Genomic DNA, 17,249 nt, shown 5'->3' with positions numbered 1-17,249 from the left:
TTTCCTTTAAAATTTGCAGTTGCTTTAGACAAAAGTGTTTGTCTGTTTTGCTGATTTCTTATTTGCCAATGTTAAAACAATATCCCTAGTAAACTGCAGAGGCCAACAAATTAATTTTTGTGGTTTAATATCAGGCAAATAAATCTTACCATTACTAATTATTTTTTGACCTTGCATATGAGAATAGGATTAGACAGACTACAAGTGATGCTGATTATATGAGACAGGATGTTATTAAATCCCTTTGGGGAGCTTTTGAAAGACCCACCACATTTAGAGAAGAGAGCTTTTCTCTGTCTTAGCTCATTTATGGAGCAATTACATGTGACTTACTACAAAAACAATGTCAGGAAAAACACTCAACAAACAGCTAAAGTGAAATTTATACCACTCCCATCTCTGTCAAAAGATCTCAAAACCTCACAGCCTTAAATATTTTGTCAAGGTTACCTATAGCAAAGCCACTTGCTAAATATCAGTGAAAGGTAGAGCTAAATTAAGACTACATGCAGGAGAACTTATAATGGATATGAAGGCAGCAGAGATTTCTCATTGCTCAAATGGCTTCTTTGCACCAGGAGTCCAAATTTAATTTTGCAGGCTTGAAAAACCTAATGTTTTCATTTAAGCCACCTCAGGATTTTCACGTTCTGTTGAAATCTATAGAGGGTTTCTTAGTGAAGTGCAGAGAAATATGCAAAATGTACTGACTTGAAAAACCTCAGCTCATTCTGGAAAAACCTGCAGCTAAATTTCCTGTTTTGTATGGCTGGGTTTTTCGTTTGTTTTTTTTTTGTTGTTTGTTTGTTTTTTCAAAATTAATATTGCTCAGGTGATTTTTAGGAGTAGTTTGGAATTTTGTACCTAAAAGTATGCAAATACAAAATGGAGAGCCAGGTAAAAACCATTTCCATAACTGCGTTTCTAAAACTGACTGCTTTCCTAATATCCATAGCTGAGAATGAAAATGCACAGTGAAGTGCAACAGAACTGTGTGTATGAAATATGTACACACCTATTGATTATGACATTTGCAGTTTGAGAACATCAAAAAAGCAGTTAAAAACACAGAATCCAAAGTAATATTCACTGAAGAGCCAACAGCACCAAGGTGTTACACTGGAAAGATTTATTCTCACCACCAGTTTTATTTCAAAGTTGATATTGCTGCAAATTCATGTGATGACAACACTTAATACTTGAACCCTCACGTTTTTAATGTCTTCCTCGTGTGTCTTCACATACTAAATCCAAATCCAGTGTGGAAGAAATTAAAAGATACTTAAATGTTTTTTCCTTATGTACAACTCAGTGGCATAACTGAAGTAACATGCTGGAATTCACTTACAGCTTTTCCTCAGGGTGTCTCAAAGACCATCATCTTGCTGCCAGCAGTCCTTGACAGGAAGCCAGACCCAGGGCAGACTTAGAGCAGAGGCAAGAGCCTCAGCAGGATTATCCTTTCCCATAAACACTAAGATTCTGTGCTGCTGTCTGTAGCACTCCTGAAATATGTATGTACAGATGTGCTTATGTCCCAGAAGGTCCCTACTTTGCAGCAAGCTCTAGTAATTGATGGTGAATACTGGAGGGTAGGATTTTCTGCATGTTCAGTGATCACTGACCACAAGAAAAGTTTATGCAAGGAATCTGGCTTATAAATATACATACACTTGTGTGAGGAAATCCTGATTTTTTTATTGTGTTAGTCTTTCCAGGAATGTCGGGTTGTATTTCTGATATTGCAAAGGAATAAAGCAATACTATATGAGGTGTTCTGCATGGCCAGATATTGTAGTCCTTACTCAGAATTTACTCAGGAAAAACCACCTTTGACTTCAGTGAGGATTTGCTTGACTAAGGACTGCACAGACTGTTTTGAATCTTACCAGCATTGCTTGGTGCTAATGTTGGGCAACAGCTCTCATTGCTAATTTGCCTGCCTCGTCCTTCTCCTGGACTCAGGATCTGCTTTTGCTGTGTGTTATTCATAGCTTCTATTGCTAGTTCCTATTGCTTCTCTTTGTGCTTTTCTTTCCCAGCAAACATTTTGCAGCTATTGTTCTGCTGCTGGTAGATGAGCACAAAACCTGGTATACAGGACTTGAACCTCAGCCCAGATTCAATTAACACTGCTAAACATGTTCTCACTATGGTGCTCAGAAGGAATTTTGATGACCCTTTTTCAACAAGGCATAAATTTGTTTAAGCAGACTTTTATAGAATGCAAAAATATAAAGGCTTGATTCACAAATCTTAAGACCAAATGCTTCTGCAGTAAAAGATATGGAGAAGCACCCATTTAGAGCCATCACAAGGTCAATTGTAAATGCTTATTCTGCCCTATGAAAATGAGACAAGAAAGTTGCTAAATGTGTTTGCTGTAGCACCACTCTCTTTTGTAGTTTTAATACTGCTTAAAAGTATGACATCCTGAATAATAATTAGTACCAAATTATGCCATCGCCTTCTAATATGAAGCAAGCTAGGTTATCACTCGTATGTTTTATGAGCCATACCTAGCCATGGTTTATCCTCTATTCATGCTACAGGGTACGAAATTCCTGGGTGCCAACCTGCCTATGGCAACCTAGAATTCTCCAGGGCAGGCTCGCAAAATCTTCACCTACTCTCTGGGACAGGTAACTAATAAGTGATATTTTGTGAAGTTATGCCTTCTTTCTAACTTTCTGTTGTCCATAAAAATGTTTCGTTTCTTCATGTTAGTCTGTCGTCTCTCATTGTTCAGTTCCACCTTGTTTTCTGGACTAGGGGAATAACAGCAGATCTCTTTGTTATAGTACTCTAGATGCTCGCCTCAGCCAAGCCTGTAATAATTGTAATTAACATGCATAAAAACTGGAAGCTGTTTAAGAAGCTGCAAAATCTATAGCTGGCTACTAGCAGTTAATCTCTTTTTCTGATGGAGTAGTTTGACAATACAGGTGCATTACATTTCACTGTTGATACCTCAGTTATCTGGGCAGTTCACCCACCTTCCTTAATTGCTGGCATGTATATATATTCTGCTTCCTTTATCAGGTTTGAGTTAATCTTGAGTCTCCTGAACTCAGGATTTTTCAATGCTATAGGTACAGAATACTGAAAGGGTGGGGGAGTTAGGACTGATTCTGGTTTACATTTCTACACAGCATGTAGTGTAAGTTTAACTCAGTTAAACGACTCAGTTTTCCATATTTTGCTTACATTCCCTTCTCCTTTTCTCCTGGATTCGCTGTCTATTCTTTTTTGCTTGACTTTATTTCAAGTGACAGGTATCTAGAAGAAATGTCATTCAGTAATCCTGTACATTTCAATGACATATGAAATACTGCAACATAAAGTAAGAAAATAATTAGGTTAAAAAATAAAGAGAGCCTAAGCTTCAAATTGGTTCCTGCAGTCTATTGATATTCTCTGAATAAGAGATAATAATGTGTGAGAAATTTCATCTTGAGTGCTGATAGTGTAAGAAAGACATAAGTGAAATTCTTTTTGATTTTTTTTTTCACACGGTCTACACTCTGTGGAGTGAAAAAAACCCCACCAATCTTGGAAAAGTGATTTGAATTCCTGCTTTTCAGTCCCCTGGAATTCTGCAGGTACACTTTACTCTTACCTGGGTTTAGAAGATTTTGATGCAAAAATAGCTTTGCTCTGCTGCTTGTTCTTGCTAAAATCAAGACATGACCAGTGAAGTGAAACATAATTCAGGTATATGAAACTCTTTTGTGAAATGTTTGACCCTAATTCAAACTTGGTTGAATAATTGGAAGTCCTTTATAAATCAGAACAAATTCATACAGTGTAATCACTGAGTTTGATCTTACATTCTGTTTTAAAATGGATGTCCACATGGAATTTCTGAGTCTTGGGATGATACATAGTTGTGTTTCTGTAGGGCTCACTAAAAGTTGTTTTTTGTTTTTTTCCTACCACCACTGTTTACTTGTAGTTGTTACTTATGAAATAAAAAATAGCTTATTCTTTTAGAGGACAATACCACCGTTTATTTCCCAAATGTACTGCAACTTGAAATGCACAAATCCAAGATTTTAGCTCAGCCTTTTCAGCCATTTCATTAAAAAATAAAAATAAACAGCCACTGAAAGATAATTTCAATTTTCCTACCTGCTCTTTGAAAAGCTCACTAGGATCTAAACTTCTGGATAAATTTTTGTATTTCCTGAAAGCTGGCTTGTTTCTTTCCTGTTGAGTAACTCAGATCTTTATCTCATTGTTTCAACATATCTAGACTGTAAAACAATATTTGTAAACTTGCTTTCTAGTTATATTGAAAAATCTTGCTGAAGAATCTAATAGAAAACCAAATGTTTGTTTGCTAAAATGAAAAGTAGTGAGTATGACAAGTGTCAGCATTTACGAAATGAGGATTGGTTCTATTTTATCCAGTCTGATGAACCTTAACATTTAAAAACTCATGAGAAAGCAGTAACAGTGTCAGCAAGAGAGTTGTAGTAAAAACCAACATTTTGGTTAACCCAGAATGCTGACATAGTTCAGTTATAATGTAAAAGATGGCCTGTGTTTATGTAATCCACATCTCAAGGCACAAGAGGAATTTCTGGGGAAGTTTGGAGTAATGAATCTGCTTCCTCACTCTGTACAGTTCCTTGGGGTGCCCCATCCACAGGGGAGGTGGATGGGTCCTTCCTGGGGCCCCTCTGAAGGAGCACGTGGTGCATTGCTTTTCACATGAATACTGTGAGCAGCTTTTTGGATGAACACCTGCTGCCTGACTCCATCCTTCCAAATTTGCAGAGAGCTCCTTTATTTGCTTGCTCACTCCAACAACTACCCAAGAGCCAGTGTCAAGGTGCAGGACTGGTAAAAGTTTGGAGGAATGCAGTCCTGTTCCTTCTCCCTTCCCATACAGCCACAAAAAAAAGAAGGTGACAAAACAATCTTACACCAAAAAGCCAGCGCAGCCAAGGGAGCAGGGTAAAATACTGAACTAATAAATTATGACATTCATCTGGGAGGAAAGTTGTGTGAAATGATGGCACAACATGCTGAGCTGTGGGGAACATGCTAGAGGTGAACTCATTTATACTCTTGCAGAGTAGAAGACTTCTCAGTTAACAGGTCCCAAAATAGTGTGCTGCAGTATATAAAACAAGGCAGGGCTTGAAATAATTAGCCACAGATGACAGATGGCAACTCCTTTCTCTTTTTTTCCTTCTTTTCTTTTGCTGTAATATCAAGTTGATCAAAGAGCTGAGGATCATTTGTTATTGTAGGAAAACTAAAAATATCTTGAGATATTCAGGCAAAATAATTCATTCAGGTACAAGCCAGTAGCTCTCCTTGTTCCTGTTCAACACCTTATACATGAGTCTATGTGTAGAAATAATTTCCTTCAGAATCTCAATTACATGTGCACAGCTGAGATTTTGGTTGTGCCCTAGCTTAGGAGTATTACTTAATCAATTTATTAAATCAAATTGCTAAGTTATTGAATGTAATTTTTTCCTGGTGTTACCAAACCAGTGATCTATTCTACTGCCAGAAAGCCTTCCAGAAAGTTCCCAGAGCTCACCTCTCCGGCAGGTCACCTGAGCAATGTCATACAGCTGTGTGTGAGGGAAGCAAACCTGGAGAACAGAGACTGCAGTGGGACTGACTGCACCCATGACCCCTGAAGGTGTCTGAAGGGCAGTGCTGTGTCTCACTTCAGGCAAGAGCAGCATTTCCTCCCAGGCTCTTTAGGAGTAACATCTGACAAGCAGAGGCACTTTTTTAAAGGCACCTATGGATTCAAGTTAGAGATACAGCAGGAGCTCCTGTCTTGCATGACTTCTGTCACAATAGAGATCAGAACACAACTCTAACAGATACAGTTAGAAGGAAAATTCAGCAATTTGCTCAAGTAATGTAATATGCACTGCTTATAAAGGAAAAAAGCAGTAGCATTTGCAGTTCTTCTCCTACCCCCAGTCCCAGTAGTAATTCTGACTGGTTCACGAGCCAGAAGAGTATATTTTATTTTTTCAGCTGCTTAGCATAACCTTTCTGATGGAAGCGTTAAGCCAACCCACCTAAATGAGTCCCTTGAGCAAGACAAAGATGAATTTCAAACCAGAGGAAAGACAAAAGGATAGGGAAAGGAAAGAAATAGTTAAAATGAGAACAGAGATTATAACCTCTCTCCATTAACCTATGTCTGGATGTTTTTTACCAAATAAAATGGGAGAAAAATTCTATTCCTACTGCTAAAGCACATTCCTCCAGTATTCCCCTACCACACTTCCAACCTCAGTCCTTTAATAGAAAGAGTAAGATCAATTTCAGATTGTTTCTAGGCAGTGGGCTTCACCCATTCTCATTACATTCCTATTACACATAAACTGCACAATTCAGGAGGAACCGCACTTCTGCTCCAGCACAGCTTGATCCAGATGAATCAGGGAAATAAACAGACAAAAACAAAAGTGAGAAAGGTTTAATAACACAATTAAAATATAACTTTATAAGCTTGTGAGCTGATGTGGCAGGCTGCTCAGTAATTTCCAGAGGGAGTGCTTATCCGTGACTACAAACCAAAGCAATCTAGAAGCTGGCCACTCAAAGCTGTGAGGAAAGCTACTGCAAATCTAAGGAGAGCCTGCTTAATCACCTGGAGAATTCTCTTTAGCTTTCTAATCACAAATTGAAGTCTACCTCTAATTTTGCTTCCTCATTTTTTCAATAACTTACTATTTTTTTCCCCTTTCTTATCACCTCTCAGTAGTCTGGATTCCCTAGTGAGATGCAATGCAGACGGGTGGGATTCTGGCAGACATTTAAAAGCAGACAGCAACTGCTCAACAACTTCAAATAACTTTCTGTCTGAGGCAACCCCCACCACCATCAGTGGCTTATGTTACATCATATTTACTGCAGTCAGTATTTGTTGCTAGTTGTCTTACCCTTTCAAACCCTGCAACTCTACACTGTAACTCACCATTTCTGGTAGCCAAATATTTTATTCAAACTTATCAACCTCTGGGAATCCAGGAAATAGCAGCTTTTACAGGGGTGCACCTTCTTCCAGAATCATGTGAACGGCAGAGTCTGGACAGAAAATGAAGATCCCTCAATCCCTAGGAAGGGTCAGGGTCATTATGATTCTGCTCTCTTGGATAAATGTCTGAAGTTTGACACACCAGAAGTTTCCTCCCTTCTCTCCAGTTTAACCAGCTGATTCATTTCAGGTGTGTTCCAAACACTAGGCAACATTTGAACAATGCAGAAAATATGAAGCAGGGCATGAACATGAACAGAGTCCTTCATTATGGTAAGAAAATAGACATGTCCTTCCTACCTCAAGAGAATGAGCCAGAAAGCATGAATTCCTCCTGGAACCATATTTTCCAGCTCTCCATCCCTTCATTTTCTAGCAATACAGAGAAACAAATTCACAGTCCTTATTCAGACTTCTGTAGAATCACTTACTGAGCCTAAAGGCTTGCATTTAAGACACTGCTACAAGGAGTCTACCTGCCAGAGCTGAAAACAATTGGTTCCCACTTTAAGGAGAGCCTAATAGAGGCACTAGGAGGCAGCTTGGAAGAAGGCAAAGATCATAATAACAAGTTCTGCTGCTTCCACTCTTTCCCTCTCCTTTAATCACCTTTGAATTTGGGCACAAGACTCCTGATGTTTTGCGGAGCGCTGCACTCATTTCTCACATACTCAGGTATTTAACCTCAAAAGTGGCTCGTAAGCAAAATGTTCATCTCATTAATAGGAGACAGAAACACATTTGGCAGATTCCAGTTCCAAATCGAGTTAGCTGAAGTATTAAATCAGTCCTGAGAGAGCTGGCTCAGCCTTTCAGTCTCTGTTCAGCCCTTGCACCAAGCAGTGACAGTGCACATCCTGGTTTGTAACTCCACATTCCTTCTTCTCCATGAGCTGCTCTGTACCTTTGCTTAGTGCTCTGCACATTAACACACTCCCTGGTCACAGGTCCGGATTCTCACAGTTAATTTTCATTTTCCCTTTGTATTTTTCAGTACACAGGGGGAATCAAAATTGTCTGCTGAAGAAGCTTCATTTAAAATCATCACCTGCTGAAGAAACCTCATTTAAAATAATCAAAACACATTTAATGTCTCTTTCTGAAAGCTGGAGCTTTATTCATGATATTTCTATTCAATCCATTCAGAGCCTTAGGTTATGGATAGCACCTTTAAATAAAGGAAAACTTGTATGTCTTTATTGTGAGTACATTTTTAAAATCTTGTCACGTTTCACTGACAATAATGGCATTCACTTAAGACAGCTCAGTGCTGACAGATGGTCCTCTAAGGGTTTTTTGCATGTCAACATGTAACTAAATTTTCATATCTTAATCACCTCATATTGCAGTTAATACTGAATGCTCTTGTTGGATAGATGTGTCTGTGGGCTTCTGATATTTGTAACAGAAATCACCCTTCTGCAATGAAAGACTGTCAGGTCATTGTAACCAAAACATAATTCAGTTTTATTTTTAAGAGATCACTCCCTTAAAAATCACTCTCTACCTCTTATGAACAAGGCCAGTACAAGTTAGACACATTTACCATATGATATATCTTGTCAGGTCTGAATTTTTAATTGCGTGAATTATGAAAGCGTGAAGTACTCATGTCCAAAGTAAAGAAAATCTACCTTGCAAAATCCAGTGAAGTATCTGCTTTAAAGTAGCTGCATGAACTCTACAGGTGCCTCAAACAGGCTTTCATGCTAAGGATCTATCCCACAGCACTTGGCACTTCAACTGCTAAACATCTCTTCCTTCCCCCACCTCCTTTCCAAATGGCTCTCTCTAATTTTTCTGATAAAGGATCCTTCTTCTCTTGTTTAAATTCGGCCAGAATGCCTGGAACCTAAGAAAAGGACCCTGTTACTTGTTTTATGTGTCCATCAGTCATTTGGAAACTATCTGAGCTCCAGATTTGGATCACCCACACATTTGTTCTGGAACATATGTACAGGCCTTCCTTCTCATAATCCAAACCCAGCTTCAGGTTGTTTATTTTGAAAACAAGTACTGCAAAGAAAATTCAAATTGTTTAATACTTGCAGAAAAACTCCTTCAAAGCTATCTGTCTAAATATATTTATATACATATATATCTACAGGAAAGAGAGATCTGCATGCAATTTGACAGGCAAACTGTTCATACTCCAAAGTTTCAAATACAAGAAGCTTTTTTGATAGCAATGGAGAAATTTGGTGGATGTGCTGTAATGAAAAAATACCCTGACAGACCTTGGTAAAAATTTTTAAAAATGGGTAAGCTGAACAAAGTCTGTGTGAGCCTGAATTTGTAGGAAAATGCCTATTGCAGAACTTGGGTACTTGGATACACATTTACATAAGCAAATTTCTTTAAGTAGAAATGAAGCTGCTGAATAAAGAGTGAGAGAGAATTGGGATTTTTGGTTTGATTATGGGTCTGAATTGCAGCATGTAATCTTTTTCCCCAGTAAAATGTGTGATTTCAAGTCTGTAGTTGGATTCTCAGACTCTGAATCTTGACTTTGTAATTTGATCCCACCCCACTCCTAATCAGATAAAGCAAGAGCAAGGTTAGACACAAAAACTGCAGATAAGGAAGATAGTTTTGGCATTAACCTTTTGAAACAGTGACCCTGAGCATGTTCCACATAATCAAAACTTGATTAACATTGAAATCCAATTACTGCTTCATTAAAAATCTTTCATTAATCTAGAAAACACTTGTAAAATGCTTTCACTTCATTTCCCAACAACTACAACTTGAAAAAATGTTGTTGAGGGGTCAGATTCAGTGTCACAACTGTCATCTCAAAGCTATTCCTCCTAAGCTAGGGTTTGGGTGCCTTTCTTGCAGTATGTCCACCTTGGGCAGCATACAGACGCATTCCAGAGTCATGTCCAGCAAAAATGTGCTGGAATAAAAAAATCCTGGGTAATCCAGACTACCAGATGTGGTAGAGCAGCTGGAGCCAAAATTCCTTGGTAGTTTCAAAATCAAGCTGGCAGTGCAGTCCAGATCCACTGAGCAGCAATGCAGTAGCACTGAGGACCTGCTGACATCTCTGCCAGCTGTGAGTATCCCCAGAGATCTCTGTTCCCATCTTGCTGCTCCCTGGGGTGTGAGCTACAGTAAGAAAAGTGTCTCCCAGAGCCTTGCCTCTTGCCTGGCTGATGATATTCATCTCTGTGAGGAACAGCTGCATCCAAAAATCAGAAACAAAACCAGGGGTGTGGATGGCTGCTTCTTTTGAGCCAAACAGCCGCATTCTTCGCAGAGATCCACTGCAGCCATACAGTGCTGGGAAAGTGCTTCCAGGAAAGCAAGGTCACAAAGCTGCCTCAAACCCTCTGGCTGCCTGCCATGCCAGTCATCAGTGGACCAAGTTGGCATGGCATGACTGGGTGCACAGGTTCTCCCTTGGCCTTTCCCAGAGACCCTCTCCTGATCTTGATACTCGTTCACAATGCCTCTATAGGGTTGATGGTTATTGACCTTTTCCTAGACAAAAACCCACAGGGTAAAAGAGGAAAACATTTTTTTTGAAATTCTGTTCAGAAGACATTTTTAAAATTTTCCTCAATGCTCCCAAACTCTTGATCCCATGAAGTTTTTTTTAGAATGTGACACATCGCAGACATGAAGCAGATCTGATAAACACTTTAGAAGCGTTTAGTGGTTCATTTTTGTGGGCCCCCACGCTATCAAAGCAAACAAGAAAGGAAATGCTATTACCTCATCTCATACACACAGAACTGAGTCAGGAAGAGGGGGAGTTATTTGATGAGATGTGATTGTCTGCGTCTGAGATACTTGAGTAGATTCCCCTTGTAATTAACAGAAATGGATACTTCCAGATTTGCGTCAACTCCTCTCAAGTAGGCTTCTAAAACAGGTCAGATTAATTTCATCCTGGTAGTGCCTGCTCCTGACTAAGAGCAGGAGCCAGAACCGACCAGCAGTAGGCAAGCTCAGTCTTGCCTTAACTCTCTTGAGTGGTATAACCTTTGTCAAAGCCATGCTCAAAACTTGGAGATCCAAAACCCAGTCCAGGTTAGTTCCTTCCTACACGTTATTTCTTCCAAGATAGGCTTTTTACCCACAAAACATAATTGGTTCTTCTAAGGATTTCACAGCTGCCTTCAAATGTCTGTTTCACTACCTGGAAAAGAGAACTTTTGATATGGGTGTTTTTCAGTATATTTGGCACGGGCATCTATCTTGCCTTTGTTTCACATTTCTTTCACTGCTGATTTCCCTCCTAATACCATTAATCAATTCTTTTTCACTCACTTCAGGAGCAGTGTGAAGGAATGCAATCAGTCTGTTCAGAGCAAATCCCCCTAGTTCAAAAATAATGGATTTGTTCTGGTTTTAAACATTGAAGAACTATCTATGGCCAGAGCCCTGGGGTAGCAGGCAGGTGTGGAAAGTGCTGCTGAAGCAGTTTCACCAGTGGGGTGGAGATGTGGGGTTGCTGGAATGCCCCACTAATGGGGCAGATCCACAGACATCAACTCTTATGGAATAAAAGTTCAGGGAGCATCCTCTTTGTGGGCCACCTGAAGGTAGAAGGCTCCAGAAATCCTCTGAGCATCCAGACAACTGAGCATCCCCAACTTCACATGCCAGCACTCCTTTGTCTTCAGCCCATCTGCCAGGCAGATCAGCTGGCAGAAGATCAGACAGGTACAATGAAAACCTGCTTGTTTGCCAGCACACCTTCCTCAGAATAGGCTCTTATCATGTGGCATCTCAGCTTAGTCTGAAATCCAGCAGGAATACGCTCACCTGGAGCTTCTCCAGCCAGCACTACAGCTTTATCCTGATTTACAGCTGCAGGCTGAGATAATGTTTGTGGGCACAAATTTCTGTGCAAATATATGTTTCATCTACTTTATACATTTTTATGAATATAAACAGAGCTAATCTGTGAAAATAATACTTTGGAGAGTTTAAAGACCTGTTTTTAATAACTTTTAAAGTAGCTTCCCTTGAGAGATTATTTTTCACCAGTCTAAATATTTAATATTGTATTTACTGCCCCTGTTTTTAAAGAAATATTTTAATGAAGCAAAGTGGGTAATGACTTGTGGACCTCTGTTTGTCACAGGAGCAGAACATTAGAGATCATTAAAAGAAATAGGCAACTCCTTATGCTAAAGGTGGAATAATCTACAGAGTCTTTGAGCCTGCCCTGTAATTCCATACTCCTTGAAGCTGTCAGAGTTTCAGGAAGACCATGGAATATAGGATTTGTGTTTTCGAAGATATAGCACTATCAGATTGCTAAGACATAACAATGCCAGAATACTTTTTATGTGCAAATAAGTCCTGTCCTTTCTCCTGGCTGTACTTTTTCTGTTTAATTATTTTCTTAGTTTTACATACATATAAAACTAAAGAACCATGAGGATCAACTATCCATAGAACATAAATTATTGATCAAAATATAGTGATTTAGTAACATTAAAAAATTGTTCAATGAACTTTTCTAATTAACCGTATGTAACAAGCAGAAACAAAATGCTGCTAATTTATGGAGTTGGTTGGTTGAACTGAAGAAAAGGGAAAATGCTAAATGGTTGGCTTTGTGACTTCATGTTTTGACTTTTTATGTTTTCCCTCTTTTCAACTCTGATTAAATTACCACTATCAAATTTACAGTGGTGCAGAACAAAATTAAGCCCTTCTCATGAAAACCTCAGTTTTCTAGAACAAAAAACACAACACAGCACAAGGAATGAGAGTCCAAGCATGTCATTATGTGATAGCACTGAAAGATAATGGTAAGGGGAAGGTTTGTAGAGAAAGAGCAACTGTTTCATGAGATATGAAAAAAACCCAAACAAAAGCATTAAAACAAAAATCTCATTAAATACCTTAGATTAATACAAAACAAAAATTGAGACTCTCCTCCTGTTATGAGAGATGCAGAATTTGATACATTGCATCCTCTTATTCCTTCTGCTGTTTCACTCACTTGCTTTGCCTTTGCTTCTTAGATGCTTGTTCATATAAAACCAAAATCAAGAGAAAATGTCAGGGTTTACCTCAAACCAGTAATGTCTAGATAAGGCTCAAATGATGCAGAAATCAAAGTCATCTTGGGAATCCTGGGAAATCTGCGCTCAGTGTTACATCTATTAGTAGCCATTCAATGGTAACAGTCTAAGATTTGGGAAAATTTCCCTGTTGTGCCATTCACAAGTGTAAGTTGTGCCATTGCTTAAAGTTAGCTATCTTTCCACAACTTGCTTGACTCAAGATGGATATTAAAGCAGATGGTTTAACACTTTCCCAATGGGGGGGTCTTTTTTTTTTACTTCTTCCATAAAAGTTATTATAAGTTTTGTTGCCACTCAGCACATTCATGTCAGAATGTAATTTCCTTCTAAAATTCTTGCCTTTCCATCTAATAACTTACATTTTAATAAGGGCTCACTGATATGCATCTACTATTGTATCTTAAGTAATCCCATCATAAATCAGGGATTATTTCCTATCTAAAAATTATATTTCCTCTCAAAAACAATCATCAATGGATCAGATGACTCAAAATACACCATGAGGAAGGGTTCTCCGAGGTCTGGGAGAGTTTAAATGTCATCCCATCTTTCCAGCATGGGTGGAAATGAGTAGATATTTTCAGAATTATGGTTTTCTGGTTGAGAATAACTTTCAATTTTGAGGCTGCCTGAGTTATGCTTTAATCAGTGGAGCTTTTTATTTTTTTGAACAAAGCTTCAGCTATGGTTTACTACCCAAAGCATCATGTGGAAGAGTCCATGTAGATAGGCTGTTTCAGTTGACCTCACTAGAATAATCTTGACTTTAATGGATTGAACAATCTCATTCTGAAAGCTAAGAATACAAGTACTTTAAAGTGAAATTCAAGGGAGAAAGTGAGCTAGAAATTTATCCTTCTAGCGTAAACTTCAGCCTGCCAAAACCTACCAATCTGTCCAGATCTGCATCTGAAAGCACGTTTTGGCACCTCAGACCAGCACTGCCTTCCATTTCAAGATCAAGCTTTACACAGAAGTCAGATTTTTAACCCCAAATTTCCCCACACAGACAGATCTAGGCCTGCTGGTCTATGCAGAAGCAACTTCATTTGAGGGGTCAGGGGTTTTGCTCCTGCTTAATCTTCTCACAAATGAGATCCAAATCAAGGAGCACCTAAATGAGGAAGAAAAACCCAAAGTTATTGGAGGTGATTAACTTTCCCCTTTTTCCTCTTTTACTAATTAGTCTCCAGCTATTACTAACCTAAACATCCTGTCATTACCATTGTATTTGTACCCCAATAGCTCCTCTCCATCACAAAGGTTATGCTTCCTGTGTCCCAGTGCAGCAGGATGCTCTAACTTTGCCTGATCTGGTTTAACTTGCATTAACTGCACTTGCCCAGTAGCCTCATCCTTGGCATTTTTATCCAAAATCATAGCTGGAGGACCTATAGTCTATTTTTGTACAAATCCTAGTGGTTAGGTTTTTAGAGCAGCAGAAGACTTGAGATCATATCTCTTTTCAGTCAAAGAGTTTTGACACTTTAACTGCACTTCACAGAAGAAAATCCAAGTTCCCAGGCTCCAGGAAGGAAAACTGACCATTCTTCTTTCCCAAGATGAGCAGAGGAGTAGCAGGAACAGGCCAGAAGCAGAGCAAGTGAAAGGTGGTACGATGTGGTAACATTATAAATGAGGACATGTAGAAATGAGCAGTATGGGCTCCCAGTTCCCTAGATAACTTCAGAGTTTAATTCATGAAGTGAAATATAAAAATTAAATGGTTATATTAAGTGGAGCTACATTAAATGTCTGAATTAGAATATATTATTTTAAGATAATATAACCACAAGTGGTAATCTAAGTATAACTGTAACCACGCAATATGTGCAATTGAAATAGAGCACAGTGTTGGCAAAACATTAGGCTGTTTCCTAGCTCAAAGCTGCATGGATCAAGCAAGCAGCAATTGTAAGGCTTTTGCATTAACTTACTGAGCTCCTATCACAGCTTGTAGAGGGGAAGGCAGTCACACTGTAGACAGCTCAGATAAGTGTTCCTTGAAGACTGACATGTTGTTCCCAACTCTCTTGTCTAATTAAAGACCCAAAACATTATTCTGCTGCAGCTGATGGCAGCACTCACTTGACATCAAAGGGAATCAAGATTTGCCATTCATTTATGAAGAACTATTTTTATCATGATTTAAAAAAAAAAAAAAAGCAAGGCAATTCACAATGCATCCTGTGGTAGCACTTTGTGTCTATGTGATGGCAGACCCCAGTTCCACAGTGCCTCAGAGGTCCCACCTGGAGCCGAGAGATCAGCTCCATACTGAGGTTGCCGTATATGAACCAAGTTCCAGTAATCTCCAGAGATCCCAGCTCTGGCAGGAAACCCATCCTGCTGTTCAACTGGCAAACACGCTAGAAGACTGAAGAGCTTGCAAACTGAATAGACAAAGACACAAAAATCTCCATTGTGCAGATAAGAATTAAGGCATATACTGAGTGGCTCACCTGAATCTTGTGCATTGTTTTGTTTAAGGATGTTATTCAAGACAATTTACAATCAGGGCATAAGCTCTTTAGTGAAAGAACTGTGCATAATTAGGGATTACACCTGAGTTTGGAAAGCCTTGGATCCCAAATAAGTGGGGGAAAAGGGGAAAGATCTACAACCTTAAAATTGTGATATTATTAATAGATTATCATTCTCCAAATGAAATGCTGAACAATAAGGTCTCTGGCATCTCTATGATGATTGGGGTGAAAAAGGAATCAAATAAGACAAAAAATTTCTTCCTTCACGGAATTGTAATTGGATTTTAGGCAAGGCAATATTTTTGCATAGTTTATTGTTGCTCCCTCTATAGGGACCTGCTGCTTCAGTCATAGTATGGTAAGATAATTCTAAATGGAATGTCCTCTGTGAAACGAAACTCTAGACTGTGTTTGGATTTTAATGAAGATTCTTAGACAACATATTCCATTCTGGATAATGAGGTAGTAGCAATAAATGCACCAGAAAGGACAGATGGAAGATAGTCAGCTGTCTGAATCAGAAGATTTTCAAAGTGCAGTAAACAAATTAAGCACACTCTTCTGGCTCGAGGCCAAGCTATACTCTAGGGAACTGGTCAAAGAGTGGCTCATAAAAAAGCTTTTTGGGAGCAGCTAAATTCTACAGCTGTGGTCTTTGTTTTTCTAGTACTTTGCAAGAACAGAAGGGGGAATTACGAAAGCGCCTATCGTACACTACCCATAAGCTGGAAATGCTTGAAACAGAGTTTGATTCTACACGTCAGTATCTGGAAATAGAATTGAGACGTGCTCAGGAGGAACTTGAAAAAGTAACTGAAAAACTGAGAAGGTTAGTAATGAACTTTTTGAAATAAACAGAGTTGTTAGAATTTTAACAGTGACTGTATTAAAGATGTATGCAAGTAAAACCAAACACAGTTGCAAATATGCATGATTTATTAGTTATTGATTACACATTGTGTTTCATATTTAGTGCATAGATTTCATTTACCTGAATATATATTGCATGCCATATGAAGTTATTTACATGTGATTTGTAGAACGTCTCTGTACTAAAAGCAAATATGCAAATAGAAATATGCCTATATATGTTGAAATATGACATTATTTACATATAAACATACCCGTGGGATAGTGCCATATGGCATTACACATACAAGGGTTATAAACCCACTACATATATACATATATTAGTTATACTCTATGTATACAAGATAAATATTTTTTAATGACTTTGCACATTTCTTTTTTTAAACTTCATTATGCTGATACAAGAGAATAGAATTTGACTCTCCATCACTTAAAGCTGAGACTATGGCAAATTAAAATAATATTAAGAAGTTTTTCATTACAGTATAGCAAATAATTTCTTTTTTAGTCTCAAACAGAATGGAATGATGCTGAAAAGCTATTTAAAAGTGTTGTAGCTGTGGTACAGTGCTGCTGCAAATCAGGAACCTAGTTAATGTTAATGATAAATTATGTTAAGCATGCACTCCTGACATTCCTGGCACTGATTAAAATGGTCTGTAGACTTAGCCTATATTTTACCATGATTCTTAATAGCCATTTTGTCATTTGTTTTCAAAACTTCTGAAACTAGAATTACCTACTTATGCAGATATATACTTAAACTGATATCTTCATGGAAATATTTGATTAATTCATTGGATGACTCAAAACTAA

General features: G+C 38.4%; 1 protein-coding gene across 1 annotated transcript in view; it reads left to right on the top strand.

The window, feature by feature from the left end:
• BEGAIN (brain enriched guanylate kinase associated) overlaps positions 1-17,249 on the top strand; it is a 146,344-nt gene that overhangs the window by 71,285 nt on the left and 57,810 nt on the right. The window contains exons 3-4 of the mRNA XM_062494942.1: positions 2,553-2,642; positions 16,231-16,392. Of these exons, the coding sequence (XP_062350926.1) occupies positions 2,553-2,642; positions 16,231-16,392 (252 nt within the window). The remainder of the gene's footprint in view (positions 1-2,552; positions 2,643-16,230; positions 16,393-17,249) is intronic.

This window comes from Cinclus cinclus, chromosome 6 (assembly GCF_963662255.1).
Source record: "Cinclus cinclus chromosome 6, bCinCin1.1, whole genome shotgun sequence".
Taxonomy (NCBI): domain Eukaryota; kingdom Metazoa; phylum Chordata; class Aves; order Passeriformes; family Cinclidae; genus Cinclus; species Cinclus cinclus.
Note: the sequence above shows the minus strand (reverse complement) of the source record. Positions and strands in the feature narration are given on the sequence as shown.